Genomic DNA, 19,469 nt, shown 5'->3' on the forward strand with positions numbered 1-19,469 from the left:
TTTAATCTTGCATCAAATAATGAATTGCATACTGTATGCAGACTTGCATTTACAAATCACCAGCAGTAAAAATTGTGCTAGTACTAGAGTTATGTAAAGCATCTGATGGGACAGGTACGTCCTAGAGATCTGGTGACAACAGCTGTGCAGGGGGGGCCCAATGTTATTTTTTTGTCATGGGGCCCAAAATTCCTGGCGGCACCCCTGCACACACACACACACACACACACACACACACACTCACTCACTCACTCACTCACACACTCACTCACTCACTCACACACACACTCACTCACTCACTCACTCACACACACACTCACTCACTCACTCACTCACACACACACTCACTCACTCACTCACTCACTCACTCACACACACACACACACACACACACACACACACACACACACACACACACACACACACACACAGTGTCAGCACCAGTGGAGCGTGTGAGCGTGCCGCTCTCTGTAATCTGCTCGGGTCAGACCGGCGCTCTGAGGACGCATTAGCCGGTAGAGAGCTTGTTAGAGCGCTCGCAGTGCAGATAAGATGTCCGCTGTAATGAACGCCTCGCGCCGGCGTTGGCAGTAATTGCCGGTTTGCATTCTCGGCAGTTCTTGAACTTTGAGGAGAAGCTCGAGCAGCGGCGCAGAACGGCGGGACGGGACACCGTTTTTATTCTTTTTTTTTCATGTTTTTATTTATTTATTAATGCCCATGAACCAGAACAATACAACGAGACATAATCATTCAAAGTAAAAAAAAAAACATACAAAGTAAATAAAGTGAAATAAAATAAAACAGGGACACCGTCTCTGCAAATCAGACCTGCGGTGACATCATCTAATCACATGACGACACACTCAGGACTGGTCAAAATAGTGATGCAGGACTTCGGGAGAAAATCCAAATGCAATCAATTTGAAATGCATTTTTTTTACAAGCTCCAGTTTTGCTGTGCACAATTTGACCAAAAAAAATATGATTGAATTTTAGTGAGACTAAAATGTTTAATATGAATAAAATTACCGGTACTATTATTTTTGTTGTTTTTCTTTTTCTTTCTTATATATATATATATATATATATATATATATATATATATATATATAATTAAAAAAATTTTTTTTATTATATGTAACATTTAATATACGACTGGAAAAATTAGAATATGGTGCAAAAGTTTATTTATTTCATGAAATTCAACTTAAAAGGAGAAACTAATATATTATATAGACTCATTACATGCAAAGTGAGATATTTCAAGCCTTTATTTGTTATAATTTTGATGATTATGGCTTACAGATTATGAAAACCCCAAATTCAAAATTAGAATATTGTGAAAAGGTTTTCATAAGCTGTAAGTCATAATCATCAAAATTATAACAAATAAAGGCTTGAAATATCTCACTTTGCATGTATTGAGTCTATATAATATATTAGTTTCACCTTTTAAGTTGAATTACTGAAAAAAATTAACTTTTGCACCATATGTTCATTTTTCCAGTTTCACCTGTAATTTAACAAATATGTAATAAAATTGTATTTTTAAAAACAAACAATAATAATAATAATAATATATTTTTACAGCACAACTGCAACAATAATTTCTTCATTAAAGTTTCTCTTTTGACAACTGCTGGTCTGTAAGCGCTTCTCATTACAAGTTTGGGAAGATGATCGCATGTATTGCATTTTCAAATGCATGTTATAATCACCCAAACACACACACACACACACACATGCAGAGAGAGACACTAAACACACATGTGGATCATGAGTGCTTCACTCTGAAACATGCAGCACATCTTTATGTTTATTCTCTCATTCTCTGTGATCGGCTGCCTAACCTGTCTCTGTAATACTCTTGTTTTTGTTTTGTTTTCTGTTAAAAACCAACCCTGGACCACAAAACTAGTCACATGGGTCAATTTTTGGAAATTGAGATGTATACATAATCTGAAAGCTGAATAAATCATCTTTCCATTGATGTGTGGTTTGTTAGGATAGGACAATATTTGGTCGAGACACAACTATTGAAAATCTGGAATCTGAGGAGCAAAAAAATGTAAACATTGAGAAAATCTCCTTTAAAGTTGTGCATTTATGTTCACGATTGTGCTGCATTCACTCACAAAAATACATGTTTTATATATTTACGGTAGGACATTTACTAAATATCTTCATGGAACATGATCTTAATATCCTCATGATTTTTGGCATAAAAGAAAAATGGATAATTTTGACCCATACAATGTATATTGCTATTGCCACAGATATACCTGTGCGGCTCCATACTGGGTTTGTGATATATATAAACTGTGATGTAGTTAATCTGGTTTATTTCTTCTTTTTTCTGGCTAGTAGAAGTTCTGAATGGCCATTAACTTAATCATTTAATAGCATTTAAAAAGTTAATTTCAAACCCTAAAATGACTAATTGCATTTAAAATGATCTCAACAGTCCACAGTCCTCCGGCGAGCAGCAGCCCTGAGCGACCCACGGCGGCCGTGACCCCTCTGCGACCCCAGGCCAGCCCGTCCCGCCCCCCTGCTCGACCCCTGTCGATGGTGGCGACCCCTCAGGTGCACCCGCTCTCTCCGAACCCGAGCTCTGCGCGACTCCTCATGAGCTCCGCCTCCTCCGCCATCACCCCGCCCAACGCCACCGCGGCTCATCTGCACGCAGGAGACGCGCCACACGCTCACGGACTCCACAAACTCCAGGACAAGAAGGTGGAGAAGGTCAGTCATGCTCATTAACATATTCATAGAAGTTCATTAGCATATTTAAATTCATAGTAATAATGAATCTAATTCATTATGACAGAATTTGGTTTTTATTATGCATTTATTGTGTCTGATTACTAGTATATGAATATATATTAGTACTAGTTATCAGAGTATATGAATATAACTAGTAGTAGTTATCTTAGTAGCCTATATAGATATAACTAGTACCGGTTATCATAGTATACAAATTATCATAGTATATGAATATAACTAGCACTAGTTATCATAGTATACTAGTAATCATAATATATGAATATAACTTGTACTAGTAATCATAGTAGCCTATATGAATATAACTATTACTAGTTATCATAGTATATCATAGTATATGAATATAACTATTACTAGTTATCATAGTATATGAATATAACTATTACTAGTTATCATAGTATATGAATATAACTATTACTAGTTATCATGATATACTAGTTATCATCGTATATGAATATAACTATTACTAGTTATCATGATATACTAGTTATCATCGTATATGAATATAACTATTATTAGTTATCATAATATACTAGTTATCATCGTATATGAATATAACTATTACTAGTTATCATGATATACTAGTTATCATCGTATATGAATATAACTATTACTAGTTATCATAATATACTAGTTATCATCGTATATGAATATAACTATTACTAGTTATCATAGTATATGAATATAACTATTACTAGTTATCATGATATACTAGTTATCATCGTATATGAATATAACTATTACTAGTTATCATGATATACTAGTTATGATCGTATATGAATATAACTATTACTAGTTATCATGATATACTAGTTATCATCGTATATGAATATAACTATTACTAGTTATCATGATATACTAGTTATCATCGTATATGAATATAACTATTACTAGTTATCATGATATACTAGTTATGATCGTATATGAATATAACTATTACTAGTTATCATGATATACTAGTTAGCATCGTATATGAATATAACTATTACTAGTTATCATGATATACTAGTTATCATCGTATATGAATATAACTATTACTAGTTATCATAGTATATGAATATAACTATTACTAGTTATCATAGTATATGAATATAACTATTACTAGTTATCATAGTATATGAATATAACTATTACTAGTTATCATGATATACTAGTTATCATCGTATATGAATATAACTATTACTAGTTATCATGATATACTAGTTATCATCGTATATGAATATAACTATTACTAGTTATCATGATATACTAGTTATCATCGTATATGAATATAACTATTATTAGTTATCATAATATACTAGTTATCATCGTATATGAATATAACTATTACTAGTTATCATGATATACTAGTTATCATCGTATATGAATATAACTATTACTAGTTATCATAATATACTAGTTATCATCGTATATGAATATAACTATTACTAGTTATCATAGTATATGAATATAACTATTACTAGTTATCATGATATACTAGTTATCATCGTATATGAATATAACTATTACTAGTTATCATGATATACTAGTTATGATCGTATATGAATATAACTATTACTAGTTATCATGATATACTAGTTATCATCGTATATGAATATAACTATTACTAGTTATCATGATATACTAGTTATCATCGTATATGAATATAACTATTACTAGTTATCATGATATACTAGTTATGATCGTATATGAATATAACTATTACTAGTTATCATGATATACTAGTTAGCATCGTATATGAATATAACTATTACTAGTTATCATGATATACTAGTTATCATCGTATATGAATATAACTATACTATATAGTTATCATAGTATATCATAGTATATGAATATAACTATTACTAGTTATCATAGTATATGAATATAACTATTACTAGTTATCATAGTATATGAATATAACTATTACTAGTTATCATGATATACTAGTTATCATCGTATATGAATATAACTATTACTAGTTATCATGATATACTAGTTATCATCGTATATGAATATAACTATTACTAGTTATCATGATATACTAGTTATCATCGTATATGAATATAACTATTATTAGTTATCATAATATACTAGTTATCATCGTATATGAATATAACTATTACTAGTTATCATGATATACTAGTTATCATCGTATATGAATATAACTATTACTAGTTATCATAATATTAGGGCTGACTTCTAATAGTCGAGGATTCGACGATTCGATTCGGAGAGGTCTGATTCGACTATGAACCTCATAGTCGAATACATGGGCATCAGTTTGGTTTGAAATGTGCTGGGGACAGAGACGCATTCGCATTTTCAGAAGGGCTGGGTACAATTTTATTTATTTTTTCGCTTTCGCGCAGGTCATGTTTTGAAAGACGATGTCCTGTAGCTTACTAATGTAAATAAATAAAAATGTATTCAAAAATCTGCTTCACATTTTCAGCAGGGCTGCGGAGCGGCTGTGGGTTGACTCCACACGGTTCTCATGTGCGTTAAAAAGCTTTACGTGGTTTAATGTACCTAAACAACGATTACCAAATTTCCCTCTCATATTGCTCCTCATAACCACTGAAAATGGTAAAAAAAAAATCGAACCCGGAGTCCAATTATTATGGACGTTATCTGATATTAAGCGTTTCTGCTTCACATTTTCAGCAGGGCTGCGGAGCGGCTGTGAGTTGACTCCACGCGGTTCTCATGTGCGTTAAAAAGCTTTACGTGGTTTAATGTAGCCTACCTAAACAACGATCACCAAATTTCTCTCTCATATTGCTCCTCATGTTTATGAAATGTTATGATATATGGGCAATTCTTAGACTATGGGCACTTTCATGTCCTTTGATCATATTTTATAAAAAACAATTAATTTTGAAAAATTCACACTTTCATAGTTAAATTTACAATGAAAGTACTTTATGAACTTTTTACCGGTAGTCTACGATGATTTTTTCAACTTTTTAAACATCATTATACATGCAAATATTGCTGTTTTGTGCTTGTCCCACACCCAGACTTCTGATCTTCAATAATGAAAAAGAAGTGTAAAAAATGATTTATCTTTTTTTTTTTATATATGACTGAATAAAGTATCAGTAAAATAATCAAAACATAATTGAAGTATTTAAGATCAGACAACTATTAATGTGATTGTATATACAAAATGTAGTTGTCCCACAGTATTGCTGTCATTTCCACCACAACGCTGTAATGTCCCTTTAAAAAGTTTTTTTGAAAGATTGTTTGGGTAGTTTCTATGGAGATGAACAATGACATCACAGCACATGTCTGACATGGAGGAGATTTTAAATTTCTTCAGCAACTTGGAGAAGAAAACTCAAGGTAAATATTGCTTGAAATGAAAATATTTTTATTGTGTGTCATTTCCAAACATGGAGTAACTTCAAATGAGTTTGTAAATAAATTTATTTTTTAACACAAATAGATGTATTTTGCATCCATGCAATGCTAGCTACCAATTCATAGCTAATCTGTAATACTAGCTTGGATTTTTTTACAAAATACTGTAGGATTGTCATTTCCACCACCGTCATTTCCACCACATTACCTTCTTGGGTGGAAATGACAAAGGTGTGGTGGAAATGACATTTATGCTTACAAGGTGCAATTCATAGATTGAGTGGCTACATAAGAATATTTTATTTATAGAAATGTACAAAGCTAATGTATTTATTCAAATATATATTTGTTGAAATGCCTTTTCATCTATTTTTAAGATGCAGCGGAATTCAACTAGAGAAAGGTCTCAGTCCTATAGGGACAGACTAAAAGAGGACCCTGTCAAATACGAAGAGCGACTGAAGAGAGACAGGGAGAGATACATAAAGAAAAAAGAAAGAGGGGTTGTAAAGCCAATTGCAGATTTGTCAAAGCGCGAACAACGCAAAAGAAGGAGACAATGGCGAACCAATCAAAAACATTATCGGGAGAAGATGAACAAAGGTCTTAAGGTACAGGCCTACCTTTCTACCACTACACCACCAAACTCTCCAGATTCTGTCCAGCCAGAACATTATGTTGATCCACCTCTCACACCACCCTCATCATCACCCTCTACCCAATGTTTAAGTCAAAAACAAAGGGGAAGGAAAAAGGTTCTAAGAAACCGTTCAAAAGTTTATGCAGCATTGTATAAAAGCAAAGCTATGCTTGGGAAGGCTCTGCAGAAGGCCGAGATGTATCGCAAACGGTATGACCGATTAATGAAGAAAGTGAAGCAGGCTGACTCCCCAAATGCCAAGTCAAAAAAGCAGATGGCAACACCACCACACACTCTAAGAAGAACTTTGGTTTTCCATAATGCTCTTCTTGCTGAGCTGAGAGACAGATATGAAAATCTGTCCTCCGAAAGAGAAAAACAACTTATTTCGAAGATAATGGCAGGCAAGATCCTCAAGAAGTATCGCCTTCTGAAAATGGCTAGAACAGAATTTGGCTTCTCAGCCAAGAGAATGAGAAATAATGAAAAGAGGTCAGCAGCACTTAAATACACAAGGAAGAAGCAAAAAAACAGCATCAGCACAGACACAGAAGAGAAAATCCAGCAATTCTTGGAAAGAGATGAGAACAGCAGAGCAACAACTGGTAAAAAGGAGACGGTGACACAGAAAAAACAGAAGAGATTCCTTAATGAACCCATGGAAATACTTCATGAGAAATTTAAAAAGGAGTATCCTGACATACAGATTTCTTACAGTGAGTTCTGCAAGAAACGTCCTTTTTGGATTATAAAGCCCACAATTAAGGACAGAGACACATGCATATGCAAGACGCATGCCAATATGCAGTTAATGGCAGACAAACTGCTGCAGCACAAAGTGATCAACAGCAGTAAAATTGAAGATTTAGTTGTCTCTCTGTGCTGTTCACCATACACCAAGGAGTGTATGTACAGAGAATGTCCCAACTGTGTAGACAAAGAATTGCAGATCTCTGCCTTTGACCCTGGGGCACAGACATTTTGGCCCACATGGAAGGCAAAAGCTGAGGAGAGAGAGATGAAAAAGAAAGATGGAACTAAAGAGAAAATCACAGTTCATCTCACTGTTAAGGAGAAAATAGAGGGCACACTGCATACTTTATTAGAAGACTTTTCAACAGATCTAAAACAAAAACTTGGAAAGCATGTGTATAACATCAGGCATCAGTATGCAGCTCTCCGTGGCCTAAAGGAAAACTTGAGAGAGGACGAGGTCATTCTGCATATTGATTTTGCAGAGAACTTCCAGTGCAAGTACAACAGTGAAGTCCAGGCGGTGCATTTTGGAGATTCGCATCACCAGGTCTCACTCCATACTGGCGTGGCCTACACCTGGAAGGATGTAAAGTCATTATGCTCAATCAGCCCTTCTTTTCTCCACGATCCCTCAGCAATATGGGCACATCTAACCCAAGTGCTAACTTACTTGAGAGAACAACATCCCACTGCCACCACACTTCATGTGGTCAGTGACGGACCAACGACACAATATCGCTCAAAAAAAAACTTTTTCCTCCTCACCAATGTTCCTTACCAAATGGGTTGGAAAAGGGTGACCTGGAATTTCTTAGAGGCTGGCCACGGCAAAGGCCCAGCTGATGGGATTGGAGCGGCGGTGAAGAGAAGAGCGGATGATCTTATTGCAAGAGGGAAGGACATTCCAGATGCACGAGTATTGCTTGAGGAGCTTAAGCAGCAAAAGTCTGCCACAGAGCTGTTCTATATTGAGCCAGATGCCGTTGAGGCAATGGATGTTCACGTTCCATCTGAATTACAGACAATTCGTGGCACGATGAAAATTCATCAGGTTTGGTCTCGCTGTTGTTTCTTTATACATTTTATGGTCTTGCTGATGTTTCTTAACACAAGTTATGACTAATTGAATACTCTGACAGACTTTTTTTAATCTCCTTGCAGATCACCTCTCATTCTCCAAGTCAGATGTCATGGAGGATTCTAAGTTGTTTTTGCTCTGCACCCAACGATTGCAACTGTTTCACACCAGAAATGGTCAGGTTTCAGCCATGGGATGAAGCTACCCCCACAACCAGTACACTTACTGTCACATCCCAAGATCAAGGTCTACAACCGATTTTGGACTTGCATGAGGGTCTTATCGGTCAGTGGTGTGCAGTGGCAGTGTTGTAGTCGAGTCACCAACTGTCGAGTCCAAGTCGAGTCTCGAGTCCCAGTGTTCGAGTCCGAGTCCAAGTCCGAGTCACCAAAGAAGAGTCCGAGTCGAGTCCAAGTCGAGTCACCATTACCTGAGTTCGAGTCCGAGTCGAGTCTCGAGTCCTGTGTTCGAGTCTGAGTCAAGTACACTGTATTTAGGCCTACTTTTGTAAAAAAATTAATAAGTTTAGAGATTTTCATTGTAAAGGGATTAAACAATGTTGCGGTGTCCAACTGAGTATGTGTGGCTGTGAGGAAAAATCAAGAGAAAAAAGATTGACGATGTAAAGTAATTTAACAGTTAACAATAAAACGACAAGCTTCTTCAAGGCTTGGTTTCTTCCTGAATTAATCCGTTTCTCCCGAAATAAATGAAAGTAAGAGGTCGGTGAACTGGGAGAAGAATAAACTTTATGGTTGACTTACTTACACTGTGTATATCTGATATGAATTAAATATGTCGGCAAATATATTTGAAAGGATTGTTTATTTCCATACATGCTACTTCCATAGACACCATGTATTTTACAAACTATAAATGTATTGTTTTGCTATAAATTGTATGTATTTAAATATCTGAAATCTAAAATAAACATAATTGTGTTATGGTATGATAAGCGGGATTAAAAGAGAATTAAAAAAAAAATGAGCTCAATGTTAAAATTGACCGGAGTTCTCCTTTAAGCGCTGAGCGCGTCCGTCTTTGGCTCAGCGCCAGCCATAGAACGAAAGCACAGTTTGAATTTGCCAGTTATGTCACGTCACTGTACATTCGCTCCTTAGTGGTCAGCTCAGCTGCTGCAAAGCGTGCCAAAATCGAAATTGCTGATGAGATGTAGAGGGACTTATCTACTGTTAAATAAATAATGCTCGTATGAAGCGTAAAGTGAGTGACGTCAGTGAGTGTGTTGTCAAGCAAGGAGAGCGAGCGGTAGCAGTGTCTGTGAGGGAAAAAATAGATCACGGCCGGTCTTGGAGCCCGAAACAGATAAAGTGTAACATCTTATATCAAATTTTTATAACCTATTTATTCAGAAACAACGTCATTCATTTGATGAATGCTCAAGCCCGATTTTATATATCCTCGGCTCGAGTCCGAGTCCAAGTACGAGTCATCAGTCCGCGAGTCCAAGTCGAGTCACGAGTCCAGAGAATGGAGTCTCGAGTCGGACTCGAGTCCAGGGAATAAGGACTCGAGTCGGACTCGAGTCCGAGTCCAGGACTCGAGTACTCCATCACTGTGCAGTGGTGTATGATGGAGATGTGTACCCAGGTATTATTCAGGATGTTGAGTTATACAGTGGTGCTCAAGTGAAAACAATGACCGGAATTGGGATCAATCGCTTTTATTGGCCACTGAGAGATTATGTCATCTGGTACCAACCCATGGATATAATAGGCCTCATCCCTGAGCCCGTACCAGTGACAAAACGGCACAAGGAGATTAAGATGGAAGTTTGGAAAGAAATCTGCAAGATTTGGCCTTGAATCACATTCTCTCTCTCTCTCTCTCTCTCTCTCTCTCTCTCTCTCTCTCTCTCTCTCTCTCTCTCTCTCGTTTCAAGTTTTGGAAAAAAAATTGATGAGCCCTCATGATCTAGGTGCTTTACAGTTCATGTTATGATATTCTCTTCAGAACAGTGTTCATCTAAGAGACCGATTAGAATTTTACAGTAAGATTGCATCTCTCTCTCTCTCTCTCTCTCTCTCTCTCTCTCTCTCTCTCTCTCTCTCTCTCTCTCTCTCTCTCTCTCTCTCTCTCTCTGTCTCTCTCTCTCCCTCTCTCTCTCTCTCTCTCTCTCTCTCTCTCTCTCCCCCCCCCTCCCTCTCTCTCTCGTTTCAAGTTTTGGAAAAAAATTTATGAGCCCTCATGATCAGTTCATGTTATGATATTCTCTTCAGAACAGTGTTCATCTAAGAGACCGATTAGAATTTTACAGTAAGACTGTAACTGTTCATCTGGTTATGGAACCAAATTAGACTAATGACTAATGATTTGTTAAATGGGTTTCAAATAAATGTTTTCTGTTTTTCTACATGGACGTCCATTCCTTGTCATTTCCACAACACCAAGTCATTTCCACCACCTCATAACTTTTTTTAAAAATATGTACAAAATTCTAATCACTCATTAAAAATGTCTGCATAGTTTATGGGATCATGTTCCACTTAATGTAATAACACAAGTAGTTATTTTTCTGAAATGTATCTAACCACTGCAATATTATATTTCAGGTTGTGGTGGGATAAGAAATGATGTATATCATAATAATTTCAAATGATAATCAAATATTTACATGTGATGGAAATGACATTTGTTCAGTGCGGATCGGAAAATATGTCAAAAATCACCAATTTGTCTTATAATGTAAGTGCGTTCTCTTATGGATCATTAAAGTAGACTAGTTATATTTAACTGTTAGACTGTGACAATTTAGATTTGAACACTTTTTTTCCCCTCAAGTTCACAAGGCCAAAAGTGCCTGTAGTTGAAGAATCACCCATATGTGTGATATGTGTTTTTTAGCTCTTTTGTTTGAAATGGAAAAAATCTAGCTGCTATCTAAAAAAAAAAAAAAAAAAAAAAAAAAAGGTTCGACTATCAGTCGACTATGGCAAAATCTAACGAATCAGATTCGACTATGAAAATCCTTAGTCGAAAACAGCCCTACATAATATACTAGTTATCATCGTATATGAATATAACTATTACTAGTTATCATAGTATATGAATATAACTATTACTAGTTATCATGATATACTAGTTATCATCGTATATGAATATAACTATTACTAGTTATCATGATATACTAGTTATGATCGTATATGAATATAACTATTACTAGTTATCATGATATACTAGTTATCATCGTATATGAATATAACTATTACTAGTTATCATGATATACTAGTTATCATCGTATATGAATATAACTATTACTAGTTATCATGATATACTAGTTATCATCGTATATGAATATAACTATTACTAGTTATCATGATATACTAGTTATGATCGTATATGAATATAACTATTACTAGTTATCATGATATACTAGTTATCATAGTATATGAATATAACTATTACTAGTTATCATAATATACTAGTTATCATCGTATATGAATATAACTATTACTAGTTATCATAATATACTAGTTATCATCGTATATGAATATAACTATTACTAGTTATCATAATATACTAGTTATCATCGTATATGAATATAACTATTACTAGTTATCATGATATACTAGTTATCATCGTATATGAATATAACTATTACTAGTTATCATGATATACTAGTTATCATAGTATATGAATATAACTATTACTAGTTATCATAATATACTAGTTATCATCGTATATGAATATAACTATTACTAGTTATCATGATATACTAGTTATCATAGTATATGAATATAACTATTACTAGTTATCATGATATACTAGTTATCATCGTATATGAATATAACTATTACTAGTTATCATAATATACTAGTTATCATCGTATATGAATATAACTATTACTAGTTATCATGATATACTAGTTATCATCGTATATGAATATAACTATTACTAGTTATCATAATATACTAGTTATCATCGTATATGAATATAACTATTACTAGTTATCATGATATACTAGTTATGATCGTATATGAATATAACTATTACTAGTTATCATGATATACTAGTTATCATAGTATATGAATATAACTATTACTAGTTATCATAATATACTAGTTATCATCGTATATGAATATAACTATTACTAGTTATCATGATATACTAGTTATCATCGTATATGAATATAACTATTACTAGTTATCATGATATACTAGTTATCATAGTATATGAATATAACTATTACTAGTTATCATGATATACTAGTTATCATCGTATATGAATATAACTATTACTAGTTATCATGATATACTAGTTATCATCGTATATGAATATAACTATTACTAGTTATCATGATATACTAGTTATCATCGTATATGAATATAACTATTACTAGTTATCATGATATACTAGTTATCATCGTATATGAATATAACTATTACTAGTTATCATGATATACTAGTTATCATCGTATATGAATATAACTATTACTAGTTATCATAATATACTAGTTATCATCGTATATGAATATAACTATTACTAGTTATCATGATATACTAGTTATGATCGTATATGAATGAATATAACTTTTACTATTACTAGTTATCATGATATACTAGTTATCATCGTATATGAATATAACTATTACTAGTTATCATAATATACTAGTTATCATCGTATATGAATATAACTATTACTAGTTATCATGATATACTAGTTATCATCGTATATGAATATAACTATTATTAGTTATCATAATATACAGTTATCATCGTATATGAATATAACTATTACTAGTTATCATGATATACTAGTTATCATCGTATATGAATATAACTATTACTAGTTATCATAATATACTAGTTATCATAGTAGCCTATATGAATATAACTATTACTAGTTATCATAGTATACTATTTATCATAGTATATGAATATAACTATTACTAGTTATCATAGTATATGAATATATATTAATAGTAATAGTTTTCATAGGATATGGATACAACTAGAATATAAATATATATTAGTACTAGTTCTCAAAGTTTATCAAAAATAACTAGTATATGAATATATTCTAGTATTATTTATCTTGAGGGACAATACATGCCTAAAAAAGACTAAATAAATTTTTGTCATAATTAGTTTAATATTACAAGACTAATGTTTTGTTTGGTTAAAAATGTTTTAAAATTAAGTGAGTATTCGTAGAAAACGTGTCTGCCAGTGGGGTCAGAAAAATAATCTTTGTTTCGCCTTTATTTCTGAGGTTTATTTATGACTCCAATGGCAGATATTTGTTCTGGTTTTAAAGTCCCCCTGTAATCACTAAAATTACATATTTAAAAGTTTTTCCCTGTGAAAATAATTTCCTCATGCCTTAAAATAGCTTGAATGTAACGCGACACCGTTGCCTCAATTAGTATACATGGAGACATGAATATGCAAATTAGCCCCGCCTCCACTCACTCACACCAGCTCGAATTACCTGATCCGCTAGTTCAACTTTACTGTAGTAAACGTTGCTGGTGTTGGAAGCAGAAACTGGTTCAGAAGAGTGAATTATACAGGATCAACAAACTGCAATACAACTGCAAACACATAACGGTAATTAATATGATTAGCCTTTGGCTTGACTACGTTATCAAACAGCTAATAATGTGTCGCTAATGTTACACAAACCATTTTCCCGTTCGCCATCAGAGTCAGACATCTGCCTTCTCACACTCGGCATCCTCAGAAACACTCAGAAGAACTCAGATCATAACATCGTAATATACATCATATACATAATCCACCCACTTAGGTTCAAAATTATTTGCTCTGTTTACTTTAATAGTATATGTAATACAGAAATATTTAATGTAATAAATTATCTAAGCAAATCCAAAAAAAAAAATTTTTTACAGCTGAAAATAAATATTTTCTCAGTCTTTCTGTTGGCAGATGAGAGACAGACTTCACTGAGGTCATGTGATGAACTTGGGTGATGTGTGATCACATGTTGTTTCCGCAGTCGTTCCTGCATGTTGATTATGGGCTGTTAATTAGCTCAGAGTCACACGCATGGTTAAAAATAAGACAACGAGACACACAAGTCACGCACAGGTGGGAAGGAACCGGCGTGCACATGTGATCTCATGATGTCAGCACTTCAGGCCTGATGCACAGATCTCATGTTCAGACACGTGTCAGATTTTTAATGCGCTAGCAACCACCTAGCAACCACCCAGAGTGCCCCAGCAACCGCCCAGCAACCGCCTAGCAACCGCCCCCGAATTCCCCAGCAACCACCTAGCAACCACCCAGAGTGCCCCAGCAACCGCCTAGCAACCACCCAGAATGCCCCAGCAACTGCCTAGCAACCACCCAGAGTGCCCCAGCAACTGCCTAGCAACCACCCAGAGTGCCCCAGCATCCATCTAGCAACCCCCCAAAATGCCCCAGAAACCGCCTAGCAACCTCCCAGATTGCCCCAGCAACCGCCTAGCCACCACTGAGAGTGCCCCAGCAACAGCCTAGGAACCACCCAGAACCCCTAGCAACCACCCAGAATGACCTAGCAACCATCCATAACGCCCCAGCAACTGCCTAGCAACCACCCAGAGTGCCCCAGCAACCACCTAGCAATCTCACTTTGCATGTAATGAGTCTATATAGTATACATAGCTGCCAACTTTTGAGTTTAGCTTGGAGTGAGATCGGGGGGGGGGGGGGGGGTTATGCAAAAACTTGTGATTGTCAAAACATTTGGTAACTTATTTTTATTAAGTTTACTGACAACATGTTACAATGTTTAGCTGCATGGTTACAATTGCTGGCAGGTTACTGTATTTATTATTGCTTAACATCTTGATTCGATATCGATTCATTTAGATAATTATTAGTTACAGTAGATACATGTTAACAAATAAATCACTAATGCTGAAAACATAGAGAGCCCTATTTTTTATTAAAGGTTAAAAATAACAACTTAAATAAAATAATGCGTTCTTTATTATAATAACAACTTTATAATATTTTAATGATATAAGTAAAAATATATGTAGCCTAATATAGTGGACATATTTAACAAAACTCTCTAGCTAATTTTTCCAGCCTATAAATGGTCATTAAATTGCTTTCCTGATGTATATGTAACTTATGTGACATTGTTCTAGCCGACCTGTTTTGCAGTCCATTTACATTTACCATTTACCTGTTTTATTGACTTCTTACCGCGGTTGAAAAACACTGATTGATCCGAGGCATACATTTCGGTAAGTTCGGGTTTATTTACTAATATCTCTCAGCTGAGCTCAGATTCTCATCACCAGTCGTCGCGGTTTTCCCCGCCGTCTTTCTTGTATCTCTTCTTCTGTTACTAAGTACGGGGTGCAGCGCATAGGGTTCAGTGACGCTCATCAGCGCCATCTATGGTCGGGGAGTTTTTTCTTTTTTGCGTGAGAAATGTGATGTGTGGCGTGAGTGCGTGTGAAAACAGGCAAAACCGTGTGTCACACGGCGAAAGCGTGAGAGTTGGCAGCTCTGTAGTATATGTTAGTTTCACCAGGCCATAGGATCAGCCATCAAACACTGAACTGGACTAGATCCACAAAGCACCAGTATGAACACTAAGGGGTCTGAGACCACATTCCTCAGATGCAGGTTGACTAGTTCTTCTTCTTTCTGCTCCAGTCAGAGGCTGGATCTCAGGCTCCCCCTAGTGGCCTGGTTTGGATTTGCTCTGTTGGGAGTTTAGCTCGGATCAGCTCCACCAAACCCAGATAAACCTTCTCTTCTCTTCTCTTCTCTTCTCTTCTCTTCTCTTCTCTTCTCTTCTCTTCTCTTCTCTTCTCTTCTCTTCTCTTCTCTTCTCTTCACTTCTCTTCTCTAGGCTACAGACACGATTACTTGGATATCACTCTGTTCTGTTTGATGAGCTGTTTGTAATACGACCCAATGAAATCAATAGTTTTTTTCCCCAAATTCCATTTAAATTTTTCTAGATTCTGTTTTGATCATTTATTTAATTTGTCTGGATTCCGCTTGTAATAATTTAATTAATATATATATATATATATTTTATTTTTTTCTTCACAATTTCTGTGGTGTCTGTAAATTTTTCTGGATTCCTATTTATTTATTTATTTATTCATTCATTCATTCATTCATTCATCAACATTTTTGTGTCTATGATAAAAAAAATAAAAATAAAAGAATTACGGTGGTAATCAAATGAAGGCATAAAACATTCTGTTTTAATTTTCACATTTTAAAAATCAAAAGGCATGTTTTATCAATTGAATTCATAAAAGTTTTATAATTTTATTTCTTTTTTATAATAAAACCGCCCTATGAATTTTTTTTTTCCCCCTAGAAATTCTTTTGTCGTCTGTTTTAATAGTTCTGGATAACAGAAAAACAGATTTGATACAAATTTATTATCAAAAATAGTGCTAATCAAATGAAGGCAACATTTTTTAAATACATTTAATATATTTTTTTTCAATTAATCAAATGGAAATTCTGTTAGTTTTTTTGGCAAACAAAGTGCTACAAAAAAGGGATTTACTGCTTATTATCATTTAATAAAACTAAAATCATGATAAAAACATATTTGGTTATTTTATTTCAGTTAGTTGAAGCAGCAATTCTCATTTTCATTAAGTTAATCTAAATAACTTAAACTAAAACTGATAGAAAAATGTATAAAAACTATAAATATATTTAAAAACATGACAAAAATATGTTTATGCCCAGTACTATAACTTCAGATATTATTAAAATATTATTAATAATTATTAGAATATTAATAAACAAACAAACTTCGAATATGATTTTGGGGCAAAAGTCAAAGCCCTAATCTGAATACTAACACTACTGTCACTATATATAAATAAACAGAATCGTTCATATTTAGCACTGGCATTTAAAGCCCTTGCACACTGAGTCCGAAATTCGCGTCCGAAATTTTCGCACGTAAAAAAATAAATACGACCTCGCGTTATGTCAATCACGCTCACACACACTGCCTCCGAAACTTTCATCCGTCATAAAAAAATAACGTTTTTCACAGAGAGGTTTTTACAATCCAGAGCCACCGAATCACGAATCCGAAAAAATGCAAACAAAAAATTTTGGATAATATTTATACTGTAAATTCCATTTTTATGACTTTATGACTGCATTCCGTCCACAATTCGTGAAAACGCCACTCTCTCTCTCTCTGTGTGTGTGTGTGTGTGTGTGTCTCCCGCAGAAGGAGAAGAAGAGCAGCGGCCTCCTCAAGCTGCTTTCCGGAGCGGCAGCCAAAAAGAAGTCCCGCTCGCCCCCATCGGTCTCTCCCACGCACGACCCCTCCTCTTCCTCGTCCTCCTCCTCGTCCTCCTCCTCCGTGCGGGGAGCCATGGCCCCGGAGCTGCGGGCCGGGTCCTGTCCCGTGGAGAGCGAGATGCAGGGAGCCATGGGCCTGGAGCCACTGCACAGAAAGAGTGGCTCGCTGGACCTCAACTTCTCCGTGTCTCCGCCGACACGACAGGCCTGCTCCTCGTCCTCGCCGCTGGCCGTCCGGCCCGAACCCAAGCCATTATCCCGAGAGAGGTGAACATACATGCCTTTAGCAGCCACTAGGGGCGTAACGAGACACTCGTGTCACGATTCCATAGAGACAGAGCGTATTTAGGCCACGCCCACACCCAGGGGGAAAACAATCCAACCGTCTCCATTGACTCTGCATTGTGAGAGGCTCCTCCTCGTCATTTCTTGCTTCTAACTAAAAACAGAAAAATGTCTAAAAGCTGCTGTGTGACGAGGTGTACAGCAAACAAGCTGAGAAACCCAGAAATAAGTGTTTATAAGCTGTCGACCCCAAAAAACGAGTGTTTAAGGATTTAAAAGTGGACACAGGCTGGAATGAATGGGTAAATTGTGGGATCCTGACACTAAAAAACATTTGAGTGAGTGAGTCAAATATCCAAATGTCAGTTTTATATATTATATTTCTGTAAGATAAGCGATCCTGTGTTGCCGATGACGTTCTCCTCCAGCGGGCGTACGCTAGTTCTCAGAGTAATGAGACACGTTACGCTCCGTCTCAACTGCCGGATCCACTTTTATGTCCTTAAACGCTCGTTTTTTGGGGTCGACAGCTTATAAACACTTATTTCTGGGTTTCTTAGCTTGTTTGCTGGACACCTCGTCACACAGCAGCTTTTAGGCATTTTTCTGTCTTTAGTTAGAAGCAAGAAATGACGAGGAGGAGGAGCCTCTCACAATGCAAAGTCAATGGAGACGGTTGGATTGTTTCCCCGGTGGGCGTGGTCTTCAGATTATGACGCGTTACGCTCTGTCTCTATACATATCACGATACTGAGCTCACGATACGATGTTATGGCGATCCTCCATGACACATCTGATGATTAAAATGCTAAATTTGGGTTTACATTGTGTGTGTAAGTGAACAGTCTTGGACTTGGTGCTGGAAACCCAAAGCACAGGACAACAGAGAAACCAGAATAACAATATTCATGATCATTAGATGAATATGATTTCACTGACTAGATATATTTAAAATATTGTCGGCCACTTTTTACTGGTAACATCAGACATCTGGCATTATCAGGACACACAGATATTCCCCCATTGCATTATTATACATTATATTCAACACTATATATAGTAGTTTAATTTTAGTACTGATACTAAAACTTGAATTGTTTTTCTCACACAGTAATTTTTATTTTGGGTGAACTATGCACAATACATATTGCATTTTTGAATTGTGATATATTGTGACACCGCCAACATCACCTTTTCAATGCACAGAAGTTTCTATATAGTGGGATTAAGATTTCGGAGTGTATATTTAGCTCATTGGCACTGACTCCGCCCACTGACGTCTGATTGGCCCAGA

The 19,469-nt window shown here is 35.4% G+C and overlaps 2 protein-coding genes across 6 annotated transcripts in view; both read left to right on the top strand.

Moving 5' to 3' along the window:
* LOC307002253 (E3 ubiquitin-protein ligase SH3RF3-like) overlaps positions 1 to 19,469 on the top strand; it is a 140,486-nt gene that overhangs the window by 112,153 nt on the left and 8,864 nt on the right. For all 5 annotated transcript variants that reach the window (XR_013798442.1, XR_013798443.1, XR_013798444.1 and 2 more), the window contains exons 8-9: positions 2,468 to 2,748; positions 17,817 to 18,157. Coding sequence is in view for 2 of the 5 variants with exons in the window: in XM_079619672.1 (XP_079475798.1) it covers positions 2,468 to 2,748; positions 17,817 to 18,157 (622 nt within the window). In the remaining 3 variants the exon portion in view is untranslated. The remainder of the gene's footprint in view (positions 1 to 2,467; positions 2,749 to 17,816; positions 18,158 to 19,469) is intronic.
* Positions 6,516 to 9,572, top strand: LOC307001884 (uncharacterized protein; the record flags this gene model as incomplete). Its single annotated transcript, XM_079618912.1, has 2 exons — positions 6,516 to 8,585; positions 8,696 to 9,572. 2 exons carry the CDS (start codon positions 6,516 to 6,518, stop codon positions 8,924 to 8,926), a joined length of 2,301 nt encoding a protein of 766 aa, XP_079475038.1. The 3' UTR covers positions 8,927 to 9,572.

Source organism: Phoxinus phoxinus, assembly GCF_949152265.1.
Source record: "Phoxinus phoxinus genome assembly, chromosome: 7".
Classification (NCBI taxonomy): Eukaryota; Metazoa; Chordata; class Actinopteri; order Cypriniformes; family Leuciscidae; genus Phoxinus; species Phoxinus phoxinus.